The sequence below is a fragment of the Alligator mississippiensis genome, chromosome 13 (genome assembly GCF_030867095.1).
Source record: "Alligator mississippiensis isolate rAllMis1 chromosome 13, rAllMis1, whole genome shotgun sequence".
Taxonomy (NCBI): Eukaryota; Metazoa; Chordata; order Crocodylia; family Alligatoridae; genus Alligator; species Alligator mississippiensis.
In genome coordinates, this window is record NC_081836.1 from 10,061,985 (window position 1) to 10,085,970 (window position 23,986).

The 23,986-nt window shown below is 43.3% G+C and overlaps 1 protein-coding gene across 5 annotated transcripts in view; it reads right to left on the minus strand.

Moving 5' to 3' along the window:
• The window catches only part of RERE (arginine-glutamic acid dipeptide repeats), a 378,810-nt gene that overhangs the window by 121,923 nt on the left and 232,901 nt on the right, over nt 1-23,986 (minus strand). For 3 of the 5 annotated variants that reach the window (XM_059716439.1, XM_059716437.1, XM_059716438.1), the window contains exons 7-9: nt 11,146-11,194; nt 4,481-4,605; nt 3,452-3,551 (exon numbers count right to left, since the gene is read on the minus strand). In XM_059716439.1, the coding sequence (XP_059572422.1) occupies nt 3,452-3,551; nt 4,481-4,605; nt 11,146-11,194 (274 nt within the window). Of the gene's footprint in view, nt 1-3,451; nt 3,552-4,480; nt 4,606-11,145; nt 11,195-20,991; nt 21,013-23,543; nt 23,741-23,986 lie in introns of those variants that run through there. The other 2 variants (XM_059716441.1, XM_059716440.1) reach the window with 2 other exon arrangements.

Sequence of the window (23,986 nt, forward strand, 5' to 3'; positions counted from 1 at the left end):
GTTTAATTAAAATTAAAAAAAAAAGAAATCCTATGCCATCAACATAAACTGACTCAAAACAGATAGGCTGACAGGCAAAGTGAATATTACAAGTGCAAAGGGAAAGCGATCAGAGAAATAGGTAAACCAAATATATCATGACAAATTCATGTCTGTTAGAATGCAAGGAGACTGCAAGTATAACCGCAGGTTCTTTGGACCCCTGAGGGATTAAAGGGGGTAATTAAAGTGGATAGTGAAGCAGTGAAGCTAAATGAATTTGCTGCATTAGTATTTATTATAGATGACAAGGGGGAAAAACTCCAATTCCAAGAGCTCTTTGGTGATTATTGGCCTTAACGGAGATTTGAGTCTCTAAGTAGAAAGTTACAGAACAACTTAAAATACTCAAGAGCAGTAAGCCACCAGAACCAGATGGCATCCACCCCATGGGACAGTAAGGAAATAAAGTGTAAAATAGCTAAGAAACTGATGAGGATGTGCAATACAGCCTTAAACTGCAATAGTTACTGAATACCAGAGAACCATTGACATACTGCTCTCTTCAGGAAAGAAGCCAAGGAAGAACCCAGGTATTAGAAGACCGGTGAACCTACCCTCAATACCAAAATGGGTCAAGACACTAGGATGTAACACTTGAATAAGTCCACAAACCAGGGCCAAACAGGGAAGCAGTCGCAACTAAAATTCAAGTGCGAATGCTGCTTAGTCTTTTTCATTTTAAAGAAACTCTGCAAAAACAAGAGGAATTAAATTGCTTTGCTTTTTCTTAAACAAATACTGTAATGGAAGGTTTTAAACCCAAGGACTGACACATTCTGGCCTGTTGCACGAAACCAGGCAGGGAACACCACTGTCTGTTTTCACTGTCAAAGCTGAGTGAAATTCAAAATGTCAACAACAAAAAAATCTTCTAAATGGTTTTCACAAGCTAACATAAGAGAGAGAGCATCATCTTCATGACAAAAATGCACGCTTCAGCTTGAACATGAATGTAAACACAGCACACCTCATTCATCATGAGTGGTTGCAGAAATTATACCAGTCAGGTTGTCTTCAAAATGTAGGAATTTTTTGATGGGTTACTTCATAAGCAAAGAGAATTAATCAAAATAGTCTTCTAATTAGCTACCGGTAAGAAAATGCCTAATTGTTGGTTAAAAATTGGTTAAGCCTGTTTCATAGATATGCCTGGCTTGATAAATGTCTTGAGTCAGTAGTTTCACTCAGTGGAATAGAAGTCAACTTGTCCTGAAGGCTCACTCTGTGAGTGTATGCATGTGTCATGGTAACATTGGTTATAAAGAAAAATTTGACATTATTGTCTAATAGGTCCAGCCTCTTCAGTCTCTCCTTGTATGGAAGTCCCTCTATACAACTAATCCTCCTTGTTACTCTTCTCTGCACCTCGTCTAGTTCTTCTACACTCTCTCTCTATTCTAAATTCACAGCATGGATGCACAGTGGATTCATAAAGGGGCATGATATTTCCTCTTTTATTTATTCATTCCTAACATTTTCTTTGCCTTTTGATGGCTGCTGAGTACTGAGCCAATGTTTTTAGTGAGCTGTCTACAATGACGCCCAGATATATTTCCTGGGTAGTAACAGCTAATGTAGAACCCATCATAATCTAAGAAAGTAAGCAATGGTGGGCAGGACAGGATTCTAGATCTGCATATGCAACGTAACAAAAAACACAGAGTGTTTGAATGACTTTAAAAACAGAAGACAAAGAAAATCTGGTGGCATTACTTCAAAAACAAATCCTTACCTGGAGTCCCCTCCATTCATGGTAACCTTTCCTAAAATACACTTCATCTCTCTCTAAAAGTAGCTTTGTAGATACTACATCATGAGGCTTCATATTTACCACTTCTTGGTAATTCAACATAAAACACGCTCAGCTGCCGGTTCCTAGTTTGCATCCTTGCAAATTCAGCTTTGGCTCTTTCCACGTCTCACATGATCACCATTAAAAAATTCTGGCCGCCTAATTAGAACTTCACACATGCACAAACCCCAGCACCTTCATCAGTGCACTTTCACAGGTGTGAAGTACTGGAATTCAGCAAATAACCTGACAGTACTCATTTCCCACTGGATTTGCTCTGCAGGACTAAGGATATTAAAGAAAACAGAAGTAGCCTGTCATTAAAGTCAACAGATCTAACTCTGAATAGAGAGTGCAAACAAAGGCAGTGCCAGTTTTACACCGTCACCTCTCAGGGTTTTTTTGTTTTGGGGTGGGTTTGTTTTTGTTTAAGAGACCCTAAAAAAGAAAAAGCAGAGATGGAAAAGATTTAAGGCAGTCGACACTCATGGTGAAGCTCCAAACACCAGGATGATTTATCTTGAGAAAATCAACAAGAGGAGTCTTCACTCAGTTATTCAGTATCACAGCTGGCATGATGGCCATTTTTTCAGCTTCTAGTTTAGGACAGGAATAAAAGACCGCTACTAAATTAAATCTAAAATTTAAAACTATCAGCACAATACTTCATTCCATGTAGAGTCCAGTGCTAGACGTTATAGCCTCAACTATAATTGCTGGATCTTAAGAACAGTAGAGCATGTATATGTATCTCTGACCATAAAATGTAAGAAAGATTATCTAAATCCAGCAGAAACTTTGAGCTTTGCAAACTAGATGAGTGGAACGGAGTCAATCCACAGGCCAGATCTGTCAAGTTTAGGCCCTGCACACCTGGATTGGGCCCCACAATGCGGTGGCCCCATGCTGCTGATCAAGTATGCAGGGCCAAATTATCAGGCCTGCTGGGCTCTCCATGGATCTGGAAATATGGCCACAGAGGAGTGCGATTAGCACTACCATCACTCCCGTGCTGTTAAGTTTTCTGACCCATGGGTAGCCCACCAAGCCAGATGACATGATTCCACAAGCCAGATCTGGCTCCGGGTCAGGGGCTGAGCACCCCGATCTAATCACATCCTTCCAAGCAGAGATTCATGGAAACTGCTTTGAGAGAAGGTGAGAAAGGAGAGTCTCCTCACATACGCTACTTTGGACAACGGGCAAATGAGTGCACAATGAGTTCCTTTTAATAAGATACTGGTTTTGTTCACTCAGAAAAGCCAGAAAGATGACTGAAAGAGACAATGGCTGGGCCAGGCACAGACTTGGTTTTATGGACACATTATATAGGGAACTAATTCACCCAAGAAGATTCACAAAAGCAGATTTGAAAACACAGAATATTAATTTATCAACTCATTTTCTAAAGCCGCCTGAGAGTGTTTAGGTCTTGCAAACTTTCCTAGGAGGTGTTCAACAGCATAGAGGTAATCTGGCCCTGGCCTACTGATGAGCTCATAGCATGGCTCTAGTGAAAAGCTACTAAATATTTTATCTATATGCTGCATGCATTATTTAGCCCTCAAATGCAACAACACGAGGGAAGTCTTTGAGTCCGTACTTCTACATACTTACTGTATTGAGTGCATTGAGTGTAGTGTCATCACGAGATGCTGCAACACAGCCATCTTCTGTGGATCCTCCATCACACATCCCTGCAAAAGCTGCCATGCTCCTTTATAGTCAAAGAAACAAAAATGAAATACTTTATCCTTTATCACGCATTAATCAATAAGCAGGTAAGTCTTGCAGTGTAAAACATTCCTCTCCGGACCTTGCAATTCTGCCATGTAACAGAGACCTACCTGCCATGGCGACCACAAGGAAGAGCCAGCTGTTTTTGCCGCACTGCATGCCTTTGGTATCAGGCTATTTTTAGTATTGAATAACTGTGTAAAAATGTGTTTCAAACTCAACCTAAGCTGACACCATCATGATTAATTCCACAAGACAGCACTGAGGCCCAATCAGCGGGGTGATTCAATTAGCACAAATACATATGAAGGCACAGTTTTGGCCACCTGACTTCTCTTAACAATGTTAGTTTCATTAAGCCGGCAAACTGGCTTGGAATTAAGAGTAGGTTACAAGGTCACTATTTTATTACAATTGAAGAATGACTATTTATCCACTCACATTCCAGTTTAATGCCTGCCCACTATTTTTGGAACCTGATCTTCATATGTCAGTTTATGTTTCAACTGACTGACTAGCTAAGATTTAACTAAATTCTAGAAATAGACACTATGGCTGACAAGAGAATATTTATTATGGAAAGGACGTCTCTGCTATAAAAATGGATTTACCCACAGCATTTACAGTATTAATTGTTCTGCATACTTCAGCTACTGTGTCACTAGCTATACTACACACACACACACACTCCGAGTCCAAAGGGACAGGCCAGCGTGATATTCCCCTGTGCCTCCAAAAACCTTTGGAGTTGCCCAACAAAGCAAATTTGCTACCTTCTAGCATGACAAAATCCCTGCCCTGTTGGAAGAGGCTGTAATAGGGTGACTTTAGCCCAAACAGTCGTGTGCTACAGTCCACATTACAGCTTGAGATCCTTGGGGGAACTAGAGGCATTTTTGCTTTAGTTACCTTGCTGCCCTGAGGTACATGAGCAAGTCACAGTCATTGACCCCCGGCATCCACACAAGTTCTTCATGTTGTGTTACTGTGCCGCCATCCGGGGAAGGAAATGGCTGCAAATCTGGAAGCTTAGCCTAGGAAAATTGAGACAGAGTTCAGTGTGATCGTTATTCTTAATTATGATTAAGCTGAGGAGCTCTGTGAGAGAAGCAGCTTTTATCCCAAATGCACCTACAGGAGAAGCCGAGGCAAAAGGAAGGCTAAGAGACTTGCTGCAGATTTCAAGGAAATTAGTTGTAGACCTGGGAGCCAAACTTACTTGGATCAACTGGCTCCTGTCATCCTTCCCCCCCACCTTCTTTTAAACAGCAACATCTGCCAGCAAACAATCAGAGGCAGGCTCCTCTCTCTTTCTATTCACAACGAGGCCTTTGCAGCACATATTCCAGGCATAAGCATCTCAATGGAAGTGCTGCAGCCTGGAGTCATTTTAAAATGTTTCATACTGGGTACATTGTCCTCTATCATCTAAAAATCAAAGCGCCTGCACAAACGTTGTGGGATAGTTTAACCTCAATTGCAGGGGCAAACAAGCTATTTCCACTTGTCAAAGGGAAACTGTTCTAACCGCTGTTTGGCAGGATAAAATGTATGCACAAAATATACGAATATGAAAGGAGGCAAGAACACAGCTACCTCGGGAGGTATCTATTCCATTTTAACTCCTCAGTAAAAACCCACACATTTGACATTTAGTGCATTTACAAAGAAATTCTTAGTAAATCATTAAAACCTCAAAATGACCCAAGGAAATTTGCTGAAAGCAAGATAGCTTGGTGAAATGAACTCTGCCATTAAACGAGTATTACACTGTATCCAGAGACCCAATTAGCATCTTTAGTCATCTATAGCAATAGGATATGAGATAGTTGAGAGCTTTTTTGGAAACAGCTTTTAAGCCCTATAATTACCTCTTACAGTTACAATGCTAAACATATTTGAAAGGCAATATTTATACATAACCAGTAATTACAAGTCACAGGTTTAGATGTCTTTCATGTTCTCCTCTTTAATCTGTACTTTATTTTACTTCTTTCCTAGGAAAATGGATAGGTCACTGCAATTCTCTGCTGTGGAAGAACAAGCAGACATTACGGTCATTGCTTCCAGTGGAGACTGGTATGAGACCAACACATTCGGTGCACCTGTTCTCAGCACCCAAGGTGCTTTCAATGAACTAGCATTGTTCTATGCCCTACAACAGCGATTCTCAACCTTTTTAGGCTCAAGGCACCCCTCCATTACTTTTGGGAATTGAGCAGCACCCCATTTCAAAAACTAACTTTATTATGCTGCTTACCCTCCTTCCAGATGTGCCAGGTAGTGTAAGCAAATGAATGGTCAGGCAAGGACTGAGCCTAAGCCCTCTGCTTATCTCCTTACATCCCATGGCACCCTTTCGAAGGGTCTCACAGCAAGCTTGGGTGCCCTGGTACCCTGGCTGAGAATGACTGCCTTAGACACAAATTTCTTCCCACTGCTTTCCCAAGAAAGGACCTCTTGAATGGGTCCGTTCATGAAATAGTCAAACAAACAAACAAACAAAAAAACTACTAAATTACTAACTGGGGCATTCAGGTAGGACTCCTGGTCTGTTCTTTATCTGCCTTTGTGAATTGTAATGCTGGGCACTAATACAACCACAAAACACATTATTTTTCATGACAGAGCTTAGGAACCCAAGCGCCATGATTCAACGCCCTCAGCACTAGGTTCTGTACCGACATGGAAGCGGTTCTTGCCCTTGGGATCTTGCAATCTAAGTAAAAAGGAAGTATTCTTGTCTAGTGATAAGAGCACCAGCGGAGAGGACAAGTCCTGGATCTGTCCCTGGTCTGGCCTTCAGTAGGGAAAAGTGGGGGAGTCCTCAACCTCAATACAACCCTGAGGAACTTTGAGAAAATTATCCAGGAGCACATCTGCGAGGGGCCGGTAGGGGAGATGATGCTTAGGGGCAACCAACATGGGTTAATTCGAGGCAGGTCCTGTCAGACCAACCTGGTAGCTTTCTATGACCAAGTCACAAAAGCCTTGGATGCAGGTGTCACGGTGGACGTAGTCTTCCTGGACTTTAGGAAGGCCTTCAACACTGTCTCTCACCCCATCCTCATTAAAAAATTAGGCGTCTGTGGCGTTGACACCTACAGTCAGATGGGTCGCAAATTGGCTGGAGGGCCGCACTCAGAGAGTGGTGGTGGATGGGTCATTTTTGACCTGGAGGGATGTGGGCAGTGGGGTCCCCCAGGGATCGGTCCTCAGGCCCGCACTGTTCAACATCTTAACTGGCAACTTGGACGAGGGGGTGAAAAGCACCTTGTTCAATTTTGCAGATGACATGAAGATGTGGGGAGAAGTGGGCACGCTAGAAGAGAGGGACAGGCTACAACTAGATCTCGACAGATTACAGAGGTGGGCAGATGAGAATAGGATGGGTTTCAATACTGACAAGTGCAAGGTGCTGCACCTGGAGGGGAAGAACCAGCAGCACACCTACAGGCTGGGGAACTCCCTTCTCGTCAGCGCAGAGGCAGAAAAGGATCTTGGAGTCACTATTGATTCTAAGATGAACATGGGCCGACAGTGTGAGGACGCAGTCAGGAAGGCTAACTGCACCTTGTCGTGCATCCATAGATGCATCACGAGCAGGTCCAAGGAGGTGATCCTCCCCCTCTATGCGACACTGGTCAGGCTGCAGTTGGAGTACTGCGTCCAGTTCTGGGCTCTGCACTTCAGGAGGGACGTGGACAACATGGAGAGGGTCCAGAGGAGGGCCACCCGCATGATCCGGGGTCAGCAGGACAAGCCCTACGAGGAGAAGCTACGAGACCTGAACCTGTTCAGCCTCCACAAAAGAAGGCTGAGAGGGGACCTAGTGGCCGTCTATAAACTTACCGGAGGGACCAGCAGGCTATGGGAGAGTCCCTGTTCCCCTGAGCACTACCAGGGGTAACAAGGAACAATGGCCATAAGTTGACTGAGAGTAGATTCAGACTAGACATCAGGAGGCACTACATCACTGTCAGGGTGGCTAGGAGCTGGAACCAACTTCCAAGGGAAGCGATGCTCGCCCCTACCCTGGGCGTCTTCAAAAGGAGGCTAGACAGCCACCTACCCGGGGTCATTTGACCCCAGCATCCTTTCCTGCCCATGGCAGGGGGCGGACTAGATGATCTACTTAGGCCCCTTCTGACCCTACCAACTATGAATAGCTTCAGTTAAAAACCCAGTGAAGTCAAAGCAGTTTGCAGTCTTCATGTCTTCCACTATCTAAAAATCCTCAGGACATATCCTCAGTGACCAACCTGAATTAGCAGGTTGAGTAAGACTACAGGACAACTAGATACATTATAAACCTGACCTGCTAGATTCATTTGAAAACTACAAATTGAGATGATACCTTTTATCAGACCAACAAGATTTTTGAGAAAAAAAAAAAAAAATTCTTTAATTGCAAGCTTTCAGGCACAAACACCCTTCATCAGGCATTGGAGAAAAGATTGTAAAAGTTCTCCTGGGTAAAAACGAAGATCTACCCAGGAAAACTTTTACAATCTTTTCTCCAATGCCTGATGAAGGGTGTTTGTGCCTGAAAGCCATTTCACAGGAAATCATATTTCATAAGAGTTTTTTTTGCAAAAGTCTTGTTGGTCTAATAAAAGGTATCATCTCTACTACGAGTCCTGATTGCCTACTAGTTTCAGGTGCCCAACTGGAACCTTATCTTCGCATGTGCAGAATATCCACAACTCTTACTAAAGTTACTGCAGAAAGCTGGTCTGAGAATGGCTCTTACACGTGTCGTAAGTTGGGCAACCAAAATGAAGGCATTGCAAATTACTAACCCTTCTTTGTGCCTAAGTTTTTCTACCTATAAAATTCAGCTATTAAATTATACCTTACACAGGAGGTAACAAAGGGCTCTGAGAATTTTGAAGGAAACCTGATAAGAAAATAGCCACATACTAGTCACTATTGTTAATTAAGAAGAATAACCTAGAATCAGTGAGAGCAATCTCTGACTTTATATAATTCTTCAGAAATGATGTCACACAAATTCATCCCAGCCCACTTTCATACTCTGTGTTTTAACAGCCCAAATTCACTGAGGCACCAGTTTTTCTTTTCTTTTTTTTTTTTTAAATAGATTCCCAGTTCTTTTCATTTCCTACAGCCAACAGACCATGTAACGCACTCAAGCAATGGCATCGCGGCCTCTGTATCATAAACATCTAAACCGCCTCTGCCTTTACAGGGTCAGAAGGTCAAACATTAACTGGATCATAAAGTTCTTCCAAAAGGCAAATGAGACATACAAGCCTATATGTGAAAAAGGCATGAACATGAAGAATCTTTTGATAATCTTTCAGATCTTGTGCCCCAAAGTTACCAACTCATTTTATAATTTAATATATTGTGAAGACAAATTATTAACAGTGAGAAAAGTCCATTGTCAGTTGGTTGGTTTGGTGGTGGAGGGGGTCTACACTAAATGGGCGGCAGGGCCTGTGGCAAGTAAGCAGCTATTCAATCTGGCGTTGGATCCGACTGCTTCGGATGCCAGCAATCCGATCCGAGCTCTGGACCGGGTTCCTGCTTCGATCCGGCCAAAACAGCTCTGAAGCTTTGGAGCCACCTCAGAGATCTGGCCATAGGGTATAATGGGGAATCAATGAAATATCTATAACTTCATTGTTTTTTCGTCTGATTTGGATGAACCTTGCAGGGGTGGTAGCCTCTGCTGAGAGTATGAAGCCTGTCAAGTTTCAAGAAGATCAGTGCAGGGGTTCGGGGGAACTGTACCCCAAATTCTTGAAAACAAAACTCATGTCATGTCTGTGTGTTACACCATAGGGCGGTGAAAACTGCAGAGGTGGTGGCCCCTGCTCAGGCCACGAAGCCTGCCAAGTTTCGAGGAGACAAGTGCAAGGGCTTGGGGGAAACTGCACCTCAAGCTGCTGACAGGCAAAACTCATGACATGGGTGACACTGTGTTAAGGCGCAGCAGGATGAAAGCTGCAGGGATGGTAGCCCCGGCACAAGCACCCAGGCCATGAGTTTGGTCTGTCAGCAGAGTTTGGTCTGCCCTGCACCTATCTCCTTGACAACTGGCAGGCTTTGTGGCCTCAACAGGGGCCACCACCGCTGCAGTTTTCACCCCCCTGTGAGTCTACAAGACTTGTCTGCAAGAAGGAATCCACTAACCCTTCCAGCCATTATGATGGATTTGGACTTGCTCTTTAATAAGTTATGAATATAGTAAGTTGACTTGGTTATTTAGGGGGTTTGTCTTTGAATATATTGGTTTACTTTAATAGGAAGCTGTCAGAAAAACAAAAAAAAAAATCAGTGAGGGGAGGAGAAAGAATGGCTCAAACAAACTCCCAGGACAGAAGGAGAGGTAGCCTAATGCAGGACATCAAATGAACACTACCAGCTTTTAAACAGCACTCTCGAGAAGCAGCCAAGACATCAGGGTGAGCCAGGCTCAGAGGCTGGCACATATTAAGCTGTCTGAAGAAGGCAGGCCTGATAAGGGTGCTATTTTGGGACAGTAAGACTAGTCAAGATAGACATGCGTGTAGACCGCTATTTTAAAATCCTCTTTTCTCTGTGTTCCTTTGATCCTGCTTTTAATATAAACAATATTTCTTTTTTCTGAAGGCTGTGTTGTTGCCACATACACTGCAGAGCACAGATACCCAAGGTGAAGAACCACAGGTACCCACTCTCAGCTGGACCTGAAGAAACAGAACCGTTGATGGATGGGGTACAACAGAGTCTAGGGCCTGGTCCAAGGGGCCTAGAACCATCTAATGCCCCTATCAAGGCCAAACTCCTGGAGAGCTACACTTAGAGGGAGGAAAAGTAAAAAGCTAAACTTGAAATCATTACACAGCACATCAACAGGTGTTCCTGAAAGGACTGTACACAGTATTATAAAAGTATCCTTCACTACAAAAATGTATATTCTTCCCTTGCAGTCCTCCCTGCCTAGAAGGACCTTTTCAGATATATGAAGTTAGAGTTCTCTGGCTTTTGGCACGTTGCAATGCCTTGTTCTGCTTCTAATGGAGCTTTCATTTATCCACAGTTCCAAATGGCGTACTCTCATTAAAAAGGGAGAGAGACCAAAGGCAAACTTCTTAAATAATAAAGCTAACAACAAGTTGTCGTCTTGGCAATATGACGATGGGAACACTAAGAGAAAACCAATATGAAACCTTAAGCTTTTGGTAAACTTTGTTTCCTTTTTTTAAGTGTTTGATTAACTGAAGTTAAATTCAACTAAATACACTCTTTTTTAAATGCGTAACATGCCTTATCAACTGATTTTTCCTCATTTCCAATAGCAGACCAGATTCCATTAGTCCAACTCCGTACTGAAAAGTCACATGCATTGGGAATAGTCATTAAAAGAGCAGCACTTACTAGAAAACACCTCCATTGACTGAAGTGAAGGTGACAAAGGATTGTAAAGAATGCTCACCTGTGTAACTGTGTTAACTACTTAGAAACATGCACAATTTTAAGTCAATATTCCTTGAACTAATTCAATGCCTTTAGCAGGTCACTGGAACACTTAAGCATGTAACACGCAATCAAACCCTTTTTACCTGATGGCTGGGTCCAACTCTGATTTCCCCCTGGGTGCTGTTCAGCCTCCTATCATGAAAGACAAAAAGAACAGCAATCAGTCAGTAAAGGTTACAAGTAACACAGCTTTGCACACACATCCACTATCCATACAAAAAGCCTTTTGATGTCTGTTTGCAATGCAAACTGAAAAATAGCAAAAATAATGCACCATTAAAGCAAAAAACAGAAGACACATTCTTCAGCAGGGCGGGGGACATGTTGCAAATGGCAGAAGCCAATGAGGACGCATCTGGAATTTTTGGTCAAGCAGCTACCACATTAGCAAGTCTCTAAAAGGATCATTTCTTTGCGCCACCTATCCAGGCAGCAGTGAAAGAAGGATGATAGATGATGGTCAGTCAACCTGCCTACCTCCAATTTGTGGCGCTCAAATCCCAAGCATCCCAGTCCCAGGGCTTACCAGCTGCAAACAACAAACTTCCAGTGAATCCTGGACTGCCCTTAATCAGTCTATAAGCATCAGAGATTTATGCTCTAAAGAGCAACATACTGATTGCACCATTGCTGTTAACAGCCTAAGTGTCAACATCGTATGCTTTAGAAGAAAACTCCTACTATCTCTCTCTATCCTCTTATGGAAGTAGCTCAGGAATAAAAAAAGTTTACATTATTTTGAAAGCACGGAGATGATTTCTTTATTAACTTCTGAAAGCAACCAAGAAAGTTGCATCTGCATCCTCACCCCTCCTCTCTTCTTTGATGGTTATATCATAAATGTGTCTTAAAAGGGACAGATGCACCAAAACTGAGAATCTGGGTTACTGGCAAAAACCCACCTTTTAGGGTCATGTCTGGCAAAACTATTCTAACACATGCAGCTCAATTTTGAGGGAAGCTAAGCTCCACAGAACTGCCACTAATTTTGCTTAGTGTCTCAGGTGTTCAGCCTTCCGAAAAATGATGTCTGTAGTCTGCTCAATAAAGGTTCCTGCTTATAGATGTACCTGTGGGATCCAAATGCAGCCAAAGCTAGGAAGGTTGCATTGCGCTGCAGGACCCCTAGAGAGGCATTAAGGAATACAGCAAAGTTCAGAGAGATTTAAATGTCTCAAGGGCTGAAGTTCTGCAAGGTCTCACTTATCGTTTTAAGAATAGTATGTTACTTATGTGCTGCATTAATTCATATATCTTCATGTATATACTGTGAATATACACCATGAGAAAACACAGCAGTCCCTGTGGTCTTCCCACAAACTATACCCATCATTATTTAAATGCAGGTATACGCACTTTTGAGCGAACTATTTCAGTAGTTGCAAGATATTAAAACAACGCTAAACTCACTGGCAAGCAAAATGGAAGAGCTTAACCTGAATCATCTGCCAAAAGTAAAAGCAACCCATTTGGATTGACCTTTATTGTTTAGCTATCGCAGGGAACGATACCAGTACATGAGGTCAGTTACTATTCCTGTGTTTTCCAACGGCCTCTTTAGGCAAAACGGGGTAAATTAAACTTTCTTCAAATACTAGAAATGAAAACCCAGACAGTAGATTTGAACCCTGTATTAGACCACAGAAATCCAGATCAAACAGACTAGCATCATCAGAAGTCACAAAGGCCATTAAGAATCAAAGGCATTTTTGAGGTGGCCACGAGCACTTTTAGAGCAACTCCCATGCCAGTATCTCAAAGTACTTCAGAGATTAACAAATTGAACCTCAATGTCTTGGTAAGACAGGGAAGCTTACATATATCTCTTTTGTATAGGTGGGAAAACATGGCAAAAGACTGAAGAGACTTGAACAAAGCCATCACACATGGTGGCTACTCTCAGATCCAGGTCCCATGTTTTAACATCATTAGAGAATGCTTCCTTCTCTACATCCCACAAATACATACCAAAAAAGTGTGTCAAAATTCCCCCCTCGCACCACTGGAATCCAAATGGAAGTAAGTAAATGTCAAAAAGGTATTCCCCCTTTTCAAAGGCATCTCTTTAGGATATGCATGGTATATATTTACAGAACTATGGCTTTAATATAGGACATGCACATTTTCAAATTCATTAGTTTCACGGCTTCAGAATAAGCTACTTATCATCTAAAATGAGATTTGTTTGAAGCAATTCCCTAATTAATCAGATGTACATTTTTATTTGTTGTTAAGATAGCTATTTCCTGCTGCAATAAAAAAAAAAAAAAAAAATCAACCTAAAAAACGATTTGAGAAGAGGGATTTATAATGGGAAAACAGGCATTCCCACTTCCTTCACAGAATTCATTATAAAACTGCATTTGTGTCTGAGGGTCAGAGTCACTCAGACTCCCGACTTGCTGAGGTATTGTCTGTCAGGTGGGGTGCCTCAGACCAAAAGCAAGAGACATGAACAGATTTTTGTATTTAAAAAAAAACAACAATAAAAAAGGAACCAATATTCTCAGAGAGACAGAATAAGGGCTGCTCTCCCTAATCTTTCTTCCATCCTGCGCCTTTATTCCCACAGCTCAGTACAGTGAGAAAAACAAGCTGCTAAATCCACTCTTTTATTCCAAAGCACCTTTCCGCACTATGGCTCAGTGCCCAGAAAGAGGTCTAGCAAGAGGGACTCAATGGGGTCTTAAAAGAGCACTGTAAAAGAGCCTCAGCTGCAGCCTTGGCCATGCTCTCGCTCAGCCTATCTGCTCCAATCAGCGCAAGGGTCTTAGCTTCTCCGCTCATTCTGCAAGGTGCACACACCACTTTGCATATCGCTCCTGCACAATGGGGTCAAGCTGCTGTTGCACGTATCAGAACTGAATAAATGCTCCGAGTATCAGGCACTAAAGAGCTGGAAAATTTGCTAAGCTGTTCTGGGGGCATCGGTTTCTCCTTGTCAAAAATATACAGATCCCTTTCTGCATCTGAAAAATGCCTGTTCTGAGCCAGGTCTCAGGGTGATAAGCAGAACTGAAGCTTAAAGAGAAAAGGAAATGCATCCCCAGAGCAGCTACTAAAACAGGGGAAGGGGCAGTGGTTGCTCGCTGCTGGAGACCTGAGTGCAAGTGCTCAGTGGAGAACACACAATTTGCTTTTATCACATTGCAAAAGTAATCACAGAGTCCAACAGGATTAGCAAGATTTGCTGAAGAAACCCAGAACTGTAATGGAATTGTGAGTTTCAATGGGACAAAACTGAGGATGTCTGACTGCAGCAAAAGCTATGTCATAAATGTACATACATGCATGTGAATGCACCGCCCCCCCCCCCCCCCCCCCACCGTGCTCCAGATTTACACTGCTTTCATGGCCTACAACCAGTTTCACAAACCCATTTTTCCACACTGTTAAAACAAAAACCAGTTAAGCAAAACTGCTAACGTGGATATGAATCAACAGATAACTTCCAAACAAGCCAAAGGCCCTGGAAAAAACCCAGTAATATTTTAACCTTGCATTCATTCTAAAAGAAATGTAGCAATGCAATTCTTCTCTAATTGCCCATTTCCTTCATTGGCTTTACACTGACAGTACATAATAAAACGTTTCATATAAAAGTCTTGGGATGTTATATGTTCCAGCATTCTAGAAATAATTGCTAACATATACCGAATCCAAAACTTTGCTCCCACTTTCCTAAGTGCATTCATATGGCGTTGGGGGGGGGGGGAAGCCAGCAGGGCCGTCCAACCACTGTTATTCACATCTCTCTCAGTACGCAGTCTCTTCATGTATTTTCTTGCTACTTGTTTGTCATTCCTCTAACAGTTTCCTCAGCAGACACCATATGCCCCAAAGGTATGTGGGGAAATGGAAGAGTCATTTTTTTTTCCTGAAGGGGCAAAGGTGGGATGGGGGCAAGGAGAGAAGTTAACTGCCATGCCACCTATTTCGTTGGAAGGGCAGAGAGCTCTTTCTGTCGGCACCGTACAGTCAAAGCGGGGCACAGCTGACTTCCCTGCAGCAATGCACAGATCCAATGGATGCTTTTTAGCCAATTTCCACCGCCCCAGGAAAGGTTTTGCAAATGGAAAGAAAATTCTTGCGATGGAAACTAAAATGTATCATAAACTTTGATGCCAAATTATATTGGTGGAGAGCAATTACAAGAATAATGGAAAGGCGCTCTCTGTTTATTCCATAGAAAAGAGGGGGGGGGAAAAAAACAGGACCCAACACTGTATATGAAATCTGACACAAAAGAAACTGATGTAACAAAGCAGTATCCATAGCAACAACAACTTAATATTTCAGTCCTCTTCAGCTGCAGTGGATTAAATATAATGACAAGATGTTCCCTTTGAAAAGTAACCTGTTGCCATGGCAACATTGTATTCTATGAAGTAAACAGGGGCTGGACAGAAAGGAGATGGAAGCCTGCGACTGAATATCAAAAAGGCAGAAGTATCCGTAGCAGAGCAGGGCAAAGCACTGGCATTCTCTAATCCAGGAGAGGCTTGTTCTGAACAGCTCAGAAAGAAGAGATGGGATGTTTGCTTGAATAACGCATTGTCCTTGCCATTTTAAGACACCAGGAGGGCTGGAGGATTCAAACCCAAGGGGTGCCACTGAATGAAAGAAGTTCAAAGGTACAAGAATGGTGCTAAGCGTTAGTGGACCACTGCTGAAAGGATGGGGAGGAGGGGCAGGGGAATTGATGGTGATCTCAGTTCAGGTCTAACTTTGATCAAAGCAGGAGTTTTAACCCTGTTGGGTTAGTCTTTTTTTTTTTTTTTTTTTTTGGCTTGCAGCCGACCAGGCCCACTTCAGCGAAGCTTGGCAAGATCGCCGGGCATTGCTCAGGAAAAGGGGCAGTGTGGGAGCAGCAGGGACGTTTTCACACCCAGCCTATATTGCTTGGGGTGAGGAGGACTGAGGCAACATGGGGTGCTGAAGAGCAGGTCTGAAGTATAGCAGAGGGCTGAGAAATGGTGCTGCAAATCACCACTGAACTGCATTGCTAGGGCTGAGCAGGGCCCCAGACTGGGAGCACAGGGCTGAGCTGCCAATCAGGACTGAAAGGCAAATGGAAAAGCACACGTAGCACCTCTCTCCACTGCCCGGCCTTGATAAGATAAGCTAGTCTGAATCCCAATGTCAACATTTAGGCCCACAGCTCCTGGCAGGTTCTATTTTTTGACTTTCGGAAGGAAGGAGAGGAAACATATGAGGTTGATCTCGGAGACCAAGAGTCACGGGCATGCTGCCCGCTACAGGGACGTGCCTGCTCTTCTCCGAAGAAAAGCACAGTACACAAGAATCATAGCCCTATTACACCAAATTACATCCACGGAGAGGTGGTGATCTCAGTATTGAATCCGAGGGACTACAACCTCCATCTCATATGCAATGCGCACCTTCATCACCATGCACACAGGTACCTCTCCTCTGCAACACGTTTGAGGCTGAAGCACTTGTGCCACTGGCTCCCTGGAACTGTGCCACCAGCCAAAAATGGTTATAAGCTTTTCGGTTAATAAAAACGTGCTTCTTGAAAGAACCAAACCCATTTACAAAACAGCAACCTTGGCTGTCTCTGAAGATTAAGTTGATCTCCTGTCTGACAGAATCCTCCCTGATCTCTGTGTACTGAGATGATCTATAATTAACCAAATTAAAGCTTAAGCAGAAAAGGGGCTTCAAACAGGCTCAGTGTGCCTCTCCAAGAGTCTACTGGCTCCTCTTGGGAGGTCTCCGGGAACGCTGTTAGAAACCTGCCTACCACAAGCCACTCTCCAGTGCTACGCGGGCACGGCTGTAAGCCAAGACATCACACCACACATGGGAAAAGTTTCAGAAAGCTAATTTAAAATGGTTGTGGCCTGGGGAGGAGTGGATCACTGCACCCTGAAAAATATTGAGAGGAGAGGATGAAAAGAATAGTCTCTGGGGAGAGAGAGACAGTACAAGCTGTTGAGTCCAGATGATTTTATTAATACGAGAAACAAAGGATCCAAGAGAAGCAAGAGAAGTAAAGTCTGGAAACCAGCTGAAGTGACAGAAAACATGGGAGGAATAAAGGGTCAGTCTTAAGTGGCAAAAGTGAACTCAGGGGTACTCAGCAGCTTCATTCTAGAGCATGTGGTATTTAAAGTTATTTACTAATGGCCTGGAAAAAGAGGTAAAAACTAGCACTTACTGCCAGCAGTTATAGTCTGTATTTCTCTCTCTCTCTCAAATTAGCTGTTAATGAAGATGAGAGCATCCACAATTATTCAAATACATAGGCTTCCCATTTTAAGGAGGGTTAGAAATGCTCCTGCTCCCACATACAAATCAATGAAAGTCAATCAGGATTAGCAAGAGGCTCCCCCTATAGCCAAGGCTATTCTGTTGTAAAATGCTGACTCCTGCATCTCGTCTACCTTTCACTGAAGTATTGGAGCTGGTCTCAAGTACTTACAGGACAGTAAGTTCAATGGACAGAGTATGATGGAGTATGGCAATTCCCAATCACTAGGGACCTACTTACAGTAATTCATAGTTTCTCGGCATCCACTATCATGGCAGTGTCCACAATCACAGGAAATATTCCGTAGGTCACAATTTCCCAGGAAATCAACCCAAAAACAAAAACCCCCAGCATACTATTGACATAACCTGCTGTTTTAGAATCTCTTAAACTTTACAACGATACTTAGACAACGCAGCAATCCTGCAGCCACTCTCATGAGTTTGAGACTGTCTGCAGCAGTGGCAGGGCTTCTCTGCTAATCTGCGCTGGCGGGGGATTGTTAGGGCTAGGGGGGGCACTGGAAAATGCCCCCAAAATAAGTCCTTCCTGCCACAAGAAGGCATGAAAATGGCTTTGTCTTGCCACAAGTTAAACAGGTCCCCACTAATCACTGGGGCTAAATGTGATGAAGAACAAGACTGGGAAGAGTGACCCAGAGAAGGGGCGATGAACATGCTCTCCTTGGAAACACTCTGAAAATATCTATCGTTTGCTATCAATGGTTGTTTCTCCAGGCAAAAAAATTTGTTCCTCAGACGCACTTTTACAAGTAATTTAAGGAAGGGGTTCTGTGTCTCCAGAAGGACCGATCCCATGAAAGGGAGAATAATTATCCCCATTTCCCTCTACCTGGATGGCTGGATTTTAACAAGAGGTTCCTATGGACCCACAGACATGGTGGGTATATCACTGGCAAGACACGCTTACTAGAATGGTATTCTTCCCATTTTAAATTTTAAACCTCTATAAAACAGTCTCACATGTTTCTTGCCATCTTCTATGCCCCCAAAAATACTCCACACCACCCACGTTCCTCCTATAAAGTTCAACACACACTTGTTGCTGTATAGCAACAACTGGCTCACCATACTTAAACACTGCCCTTTAAAAGCTCAAATACTCTGAAGCAACATCTATGGCAGGGTTTGGGAGGAAGCAAAGGGGTTGTTTTAAATATTTTTATAACAATGCTCTAATTTAAAAAGGATGCTTAATTAATTTTCTCCCCTCAAAACAGAGCTGACTGGGCTTCAGATTTTCAATGTGAAAAAGTCTGAGCGTGGATAGATAGGACAGGGAGTGCGAATGTAAAGACCTAAGTCTAATTAGAAATGTCTTCATCCATGCTCAATTTTTATTAATCTATTAACAGTTTTCAAAACAAAAACAATCAGAAATCTAGAAACCCAAGTGACATAGTTTAAGGATTAATAGATTTTAAGTTAAAAAGGGATCATGATCAATGTACAGTTTGACTTCTTGCGTGATATAGGCCATAGGACCTTACTCAGAAATTCCTGCCTAAAGCCATAAAATATGGCCACTGCCTTTTAATTTTATCTGCATTTAAAGGCTTTGAGTGACTGGGGAATACACTACAGACATTTGATAAAATTATTTCAACAGTTAACTCTCATAACTTCAAAATTTAATCCAGGTTTCCCATTTTGAATTGGTCTAGTTTCAACTTCCAACCAGTGTATTTGGTTATGACTTTATGCCATCAGACATTAGATTCCTGAATTATTAGTTCTCTTCTCTTCATGCACAGGATACAACAGGAAAGTGAAGTTGATTACAAGCCTATGACATTTTTCAAACTGAATTTCATATCCTGTTTTAACAGCAGATAGTATGTAAAAAAGAAAAAGAATAAGCCGCTATGTGCATGAACATTTGCATTTAAGTGAGGAATTGCACCTCTGGTTTTAAAAATTAAAATGTTTCAAGATTAATAAATCAAAATGGAAGTTTCTGCAACTCCTGAATTGAAAACAGGAACAGGCAAACCTGTGTCAACAGTTTTGCCTTCAATGCAAGTTCCATCCTGTTGACTGCTATAGGAGTCAGGACATGAAGGAGGCGGAAGAAAGACCGTTCCCGTTGGGCTCTCTGAAAAGACAAGAAGCTGGAAAGATTCCTGAACCACACAGGGCAAGGACCTCATCTTCAGGAGTATCAATTAGGATATGAATATAAATTGGGTTCATTCCTGAGCTAGACTTATACGGAGGGCTGAAAGGTAGTTTGGTCCTAAATAGAATTGATCACCACGTTTCCATTGTGAGAGATGAGTGAAATACAAAAACTAAGCAGCATTTAAAACTAAATGAGATGCTAATTTAGTGGCTAATATTTTGCTGGCAAATAAGAGCTATTCTGAAGTTTCCAATTATCTTTTCCCAATGTTGGTATTCATTTTATTTTCTTTAAAATGAGGATTCCAAATGCTGTCATCCTGAGGAATTACTGGAAAAAAGTGATCTGGTTTCACTGAACATTCTTGGTGCATTTTAATAGCTTGCATACATACAGTTTGTTATAGTGTTGTAATTGTATTGGTTCAGAAAAAGATAATCACTACACGAGTATAAACACCCTAATATGGCCACAGATGTATCAGGATAAACAGGCTTATATCAATCTAGTTTTTAAGAGGTCAACATCCTTGTACATCTCACTAAAAAGACTGATCACTCATTCAAGTCATTACAGTCCCCGCTCTGCCTAACCACCACTGATCCAGGAGCCGAGCTCTGTACCACTTCTCAGGGTAGCTCACAGGGCTGATCTGGTGATCTACCATGAGGTTTCTGTTGTACCGCACAAGAAAGTGAACTCCCATTTGCAGGTCTGGTCTAGTTTACCTGGTCAGTAGAGTCTGCAACAGATTCAGAAGTAACCTGCTCAGCTTCTACTGAGCAAATATAGTGGGGAGTGGAGGTGTTTGACATCTCTTCAATATAAACCCTCTGACCACTTCAGGAACCTGCCCACACCACTCAGTCTTGCTTTGTAGCCCTTGGTCAGAAGGCAGACAACACTGATGCAAGGCTTGAAGAACAGGAGACGTAAGCAAAGCATGGATGACTGCAGGCACTGATATGCTGACATGGAGGGACACGGTTTCTAATTAAAAACAAATTACAACTTTGAGATATGGAGCTGCAGGGGAGGGTGGGGGGGACCTATAACCGTACTGATTTACCAGTCACTAAACTCCTCCTAAACCAAGGCATACAACAGGAAAAAAAATACAGACCCACTGTACTCAGCTATGAAATCTTTAGGGCTCAGTAAAAACTCTCCCTTTCACATGCTAATCTTTCCAAACTACTGCACAAACACACACTGCACTGCTCCTTGGGCAGAAAGTGTTCTGCACTATCTGTCTGAACAGCACCTAGCAGGACAGGACCTGAACTTGGCTGGGTCATTACGGCAATTCTGCAACCTGAAGGTTCAGCATCACAACCTACCGTGTGACAGGTTTTACTCACTTTTTGCAGAAGCAGCAAGAGATCCCAATGAGGCAGTCTAAAACCACACACACAGTCAGTGGCAGGGATGGAACTTGAAAGTTTCCAAACCGGCCCCGAGCTTTGCCCAACCAAAGCATACCAACTCCTACTCACAGCCACAAACCTACCAGGAGTGCTGCTTGTCCCAAAATGGCAGTCCAGCATCACCACCACAGGAAAGGTAGTGAAGAAATCTGTGTGGTGGGGGAGGAAGCAAAGGATGAATCAAGGGCTCAGAGAAACCAAAGAACAGTGCAGCATCACACACAAGAACAGAGAGCATTATATATCAGCAATAGGTGGCTCCGGGTATAGATGGATACAATTCTATCTATCAGTATATATAGTGTTGATATTAGATGTTATGATAACTGGTCCACCTGTAAAGGCTTCTGGAAAGGATACGAATAAAAAAAGAACTGTTGCAATCTAAACCCTGATTTAGCTAAGCTGTATTGCTACAAAAGCACACAAACCTAACAGTTGTATTGTAACAGGTGATGCACACTCCTCAGATCCCCTGGCTTTTAAAGTGGATTAGCAGGCACCTCTGTCCATAGTCCCAAAAGGCATTCATTCCTTCTTTAAAAAAGAAATAGTATAACTGATCAGAAACTATTTTATTCTGTGTTTGTAGAGCACTCAACGCAAGGGGCCGCCTCCAACTGCAGGATCTGGGTGAGCCCAACTTAATGGAGGTCTCGGCCACGTGCAAGTGCTTACGTAAAGGAGGATTACCAGCATGCCATTCTCAGCAGATTTTTGTTTTGCCAAATGCAACATTTTTGTTTGACAAGTATGTTTTGTTATGATCTAAAGGGGTTTTTATTTTTTCCACCTCTGCTAGTTTAAACTAACCTGATACGCCTTAAAAACAAACATGGCCAAGCTTTCAGCTCCACGCTAGAGCCCAGAATCTTTCCAGATGCCCCATTTTGGTTTTTAAGTGCAAGTGATGAGGAAAGGAGTTGGAAAGACCACCCTGGACAAAAATCCTCTCTTATGTATGGCATAGGTATAGCATGAAAACTAGGGATGCAGACAGTACAAGCAATTGCCTCACTCCTCCTGAAGGAAGTACCCCCTGACAGTAAGGCTAGGTTCCTGCTAACCAAGAGGTCCACACAAGGTGGACACCGCTTCAGAGGTACCTTTCCAGAGCAACTTTTCACCCAGATTAAGGACAAGTCCTCAGTCAAGGAAAAAGAATGGACAAAAATCATGCATGAACTGTAGCTTCTAACACTACACCAACCTCAGTTACTGACAAATCCTCGACATCCACCTATTACTAAACATTCACCGTTTCATTTCACCCTGACACTGTACACGGAGAGGAGGAAGGAACAAAGCCTTTCTGTGCTCAATGCACTCATCCGGCCTGGATGAGAGGACAACTCGCAACCCATGTGGTCCTTGGCCTCTGGTGAGACCAGTAGCCAGGCAGTAAGTGCTGTTGCAATGCCAGCGTTTGCGCACGTGCTTATCTTCCAGGTAGGCCAGTGAACTGTCAGTGTGGCATCTCGTAGGTATAAGGCCACAACGGCAATTATCCCTGTCCCAAACCATGCAGACACTCCAAAACACAGTGCTTGCAAACAGCAACTGGAAAAGAGAAGTTACCACAAACCAAGAAGTACCACGAAGCAGCAGTCCTTCTGCAGAGGTGATCATTTCTGCAATCCAGCTGGCAAGCCAGAGGTCCATATCACACCAACAGTCCCCGCCGCACCGAGCTCTGCACCAGCTCAGGTAATGCTCCAATAAGACTGCGCTGCCAAATCAAGTTCCCTTCCCCTCATTTCCCTGAACGCCCCAATGTCCCCCAACTTCCACTAATGACAACTCGCCCATCGCTCCACCCAGTCGTGCACGGAGACCTCCAAACCAGGTATCGAGCATTTACTGCATCCGATTAAGCAGGGACAAGTGGCGTTATTTTATACAGCCCCCCAGTCTGAATTCTTACACAAATATTTCAGTAGCCCAGTACAGCAGATGTGGGGGTAGCTCTGAAAACTGTCACGTGACAAACTTCTCTGAATGAAGATTTCTAACGCGCAAGCCCACGTTTGAGACCGACATGGCTGCTTCACACGAATGCGACAGGCGTGCAGAACTGTGCTGACTATTTGCTTTTAGACACTTAAAGAAATAGCATCAGAACTATCATTTGCCCAGGCAAACAGGCTCTCAATCAAAACAAGTTCCACCCACCTTCAAGGCAACCAATGGCTGCAGATCTACGACCCTCCCTGCAACATTATCTAAACAGTCTCTTGCAGGCCCAAACATTTCCTACTAGCCACATAGACAACGCTGCAACCCGCAGACCGGCTCTGCAGCTCCCTACAGACACGCCACAGACTTGGCATGCAGACAGCGCAAGTGAAATTAAAACTGCACCAGGAGGGGGAAAGGTGGGGGGGGGGGGGAGGGAAGGGAAAAAAAAAACAAAAACCCCGATCCGCACAGCTTCAGCATTCAGGTCCGTGCATCCCTGAGCCAGTAGATACACTGCTTTCATGCACCAGACATACAGCTGCACAGCGAGGCTGATGCGATTACAAGGTTCTGAAGAACATGCAAGAATAATGAAATGATTTCATAAACATTGCAGAAGTCAGAAATAGCAGCAAAAATCATCACTGGTTAGGGAGGCCAGAGTGATGTAGCCTACCTGCAGGGGCTGAATGGATCATCCATGACTATGACAGGCTCTGGTGGGTTTAGATGTATTCCTGAACCTCTACTTACAGCTAAAACTCTGCCTTTTTCCACTCTAACAACTCAAAATGGAGGCACATGCAGTCTGAGAGACCTCAGAGAGCTTTCACTGAGCTTGTGCTATGACCTAAGCCTGCACGCACAACGCAGAAACTTCGCCCTCGGACTGACAGGACTGAGCATGTGCTGTGACCCTCCCTCATCCACACACTGTCTTACAACGCAATCAATCTCAACCCTGCTGTTTCCGTAAATAAAGCACAGTGAACAGACTCTGCAGCTTCTGCATACCAAGCTAGTGTGCGGGGAAGTGGGGCCTTGGCTAGGGGATCTGAGACAGGCAACGCCGGGGAACAAAACAATTCCACAAGGCGACGGGTTTGCATTTCGGCATCT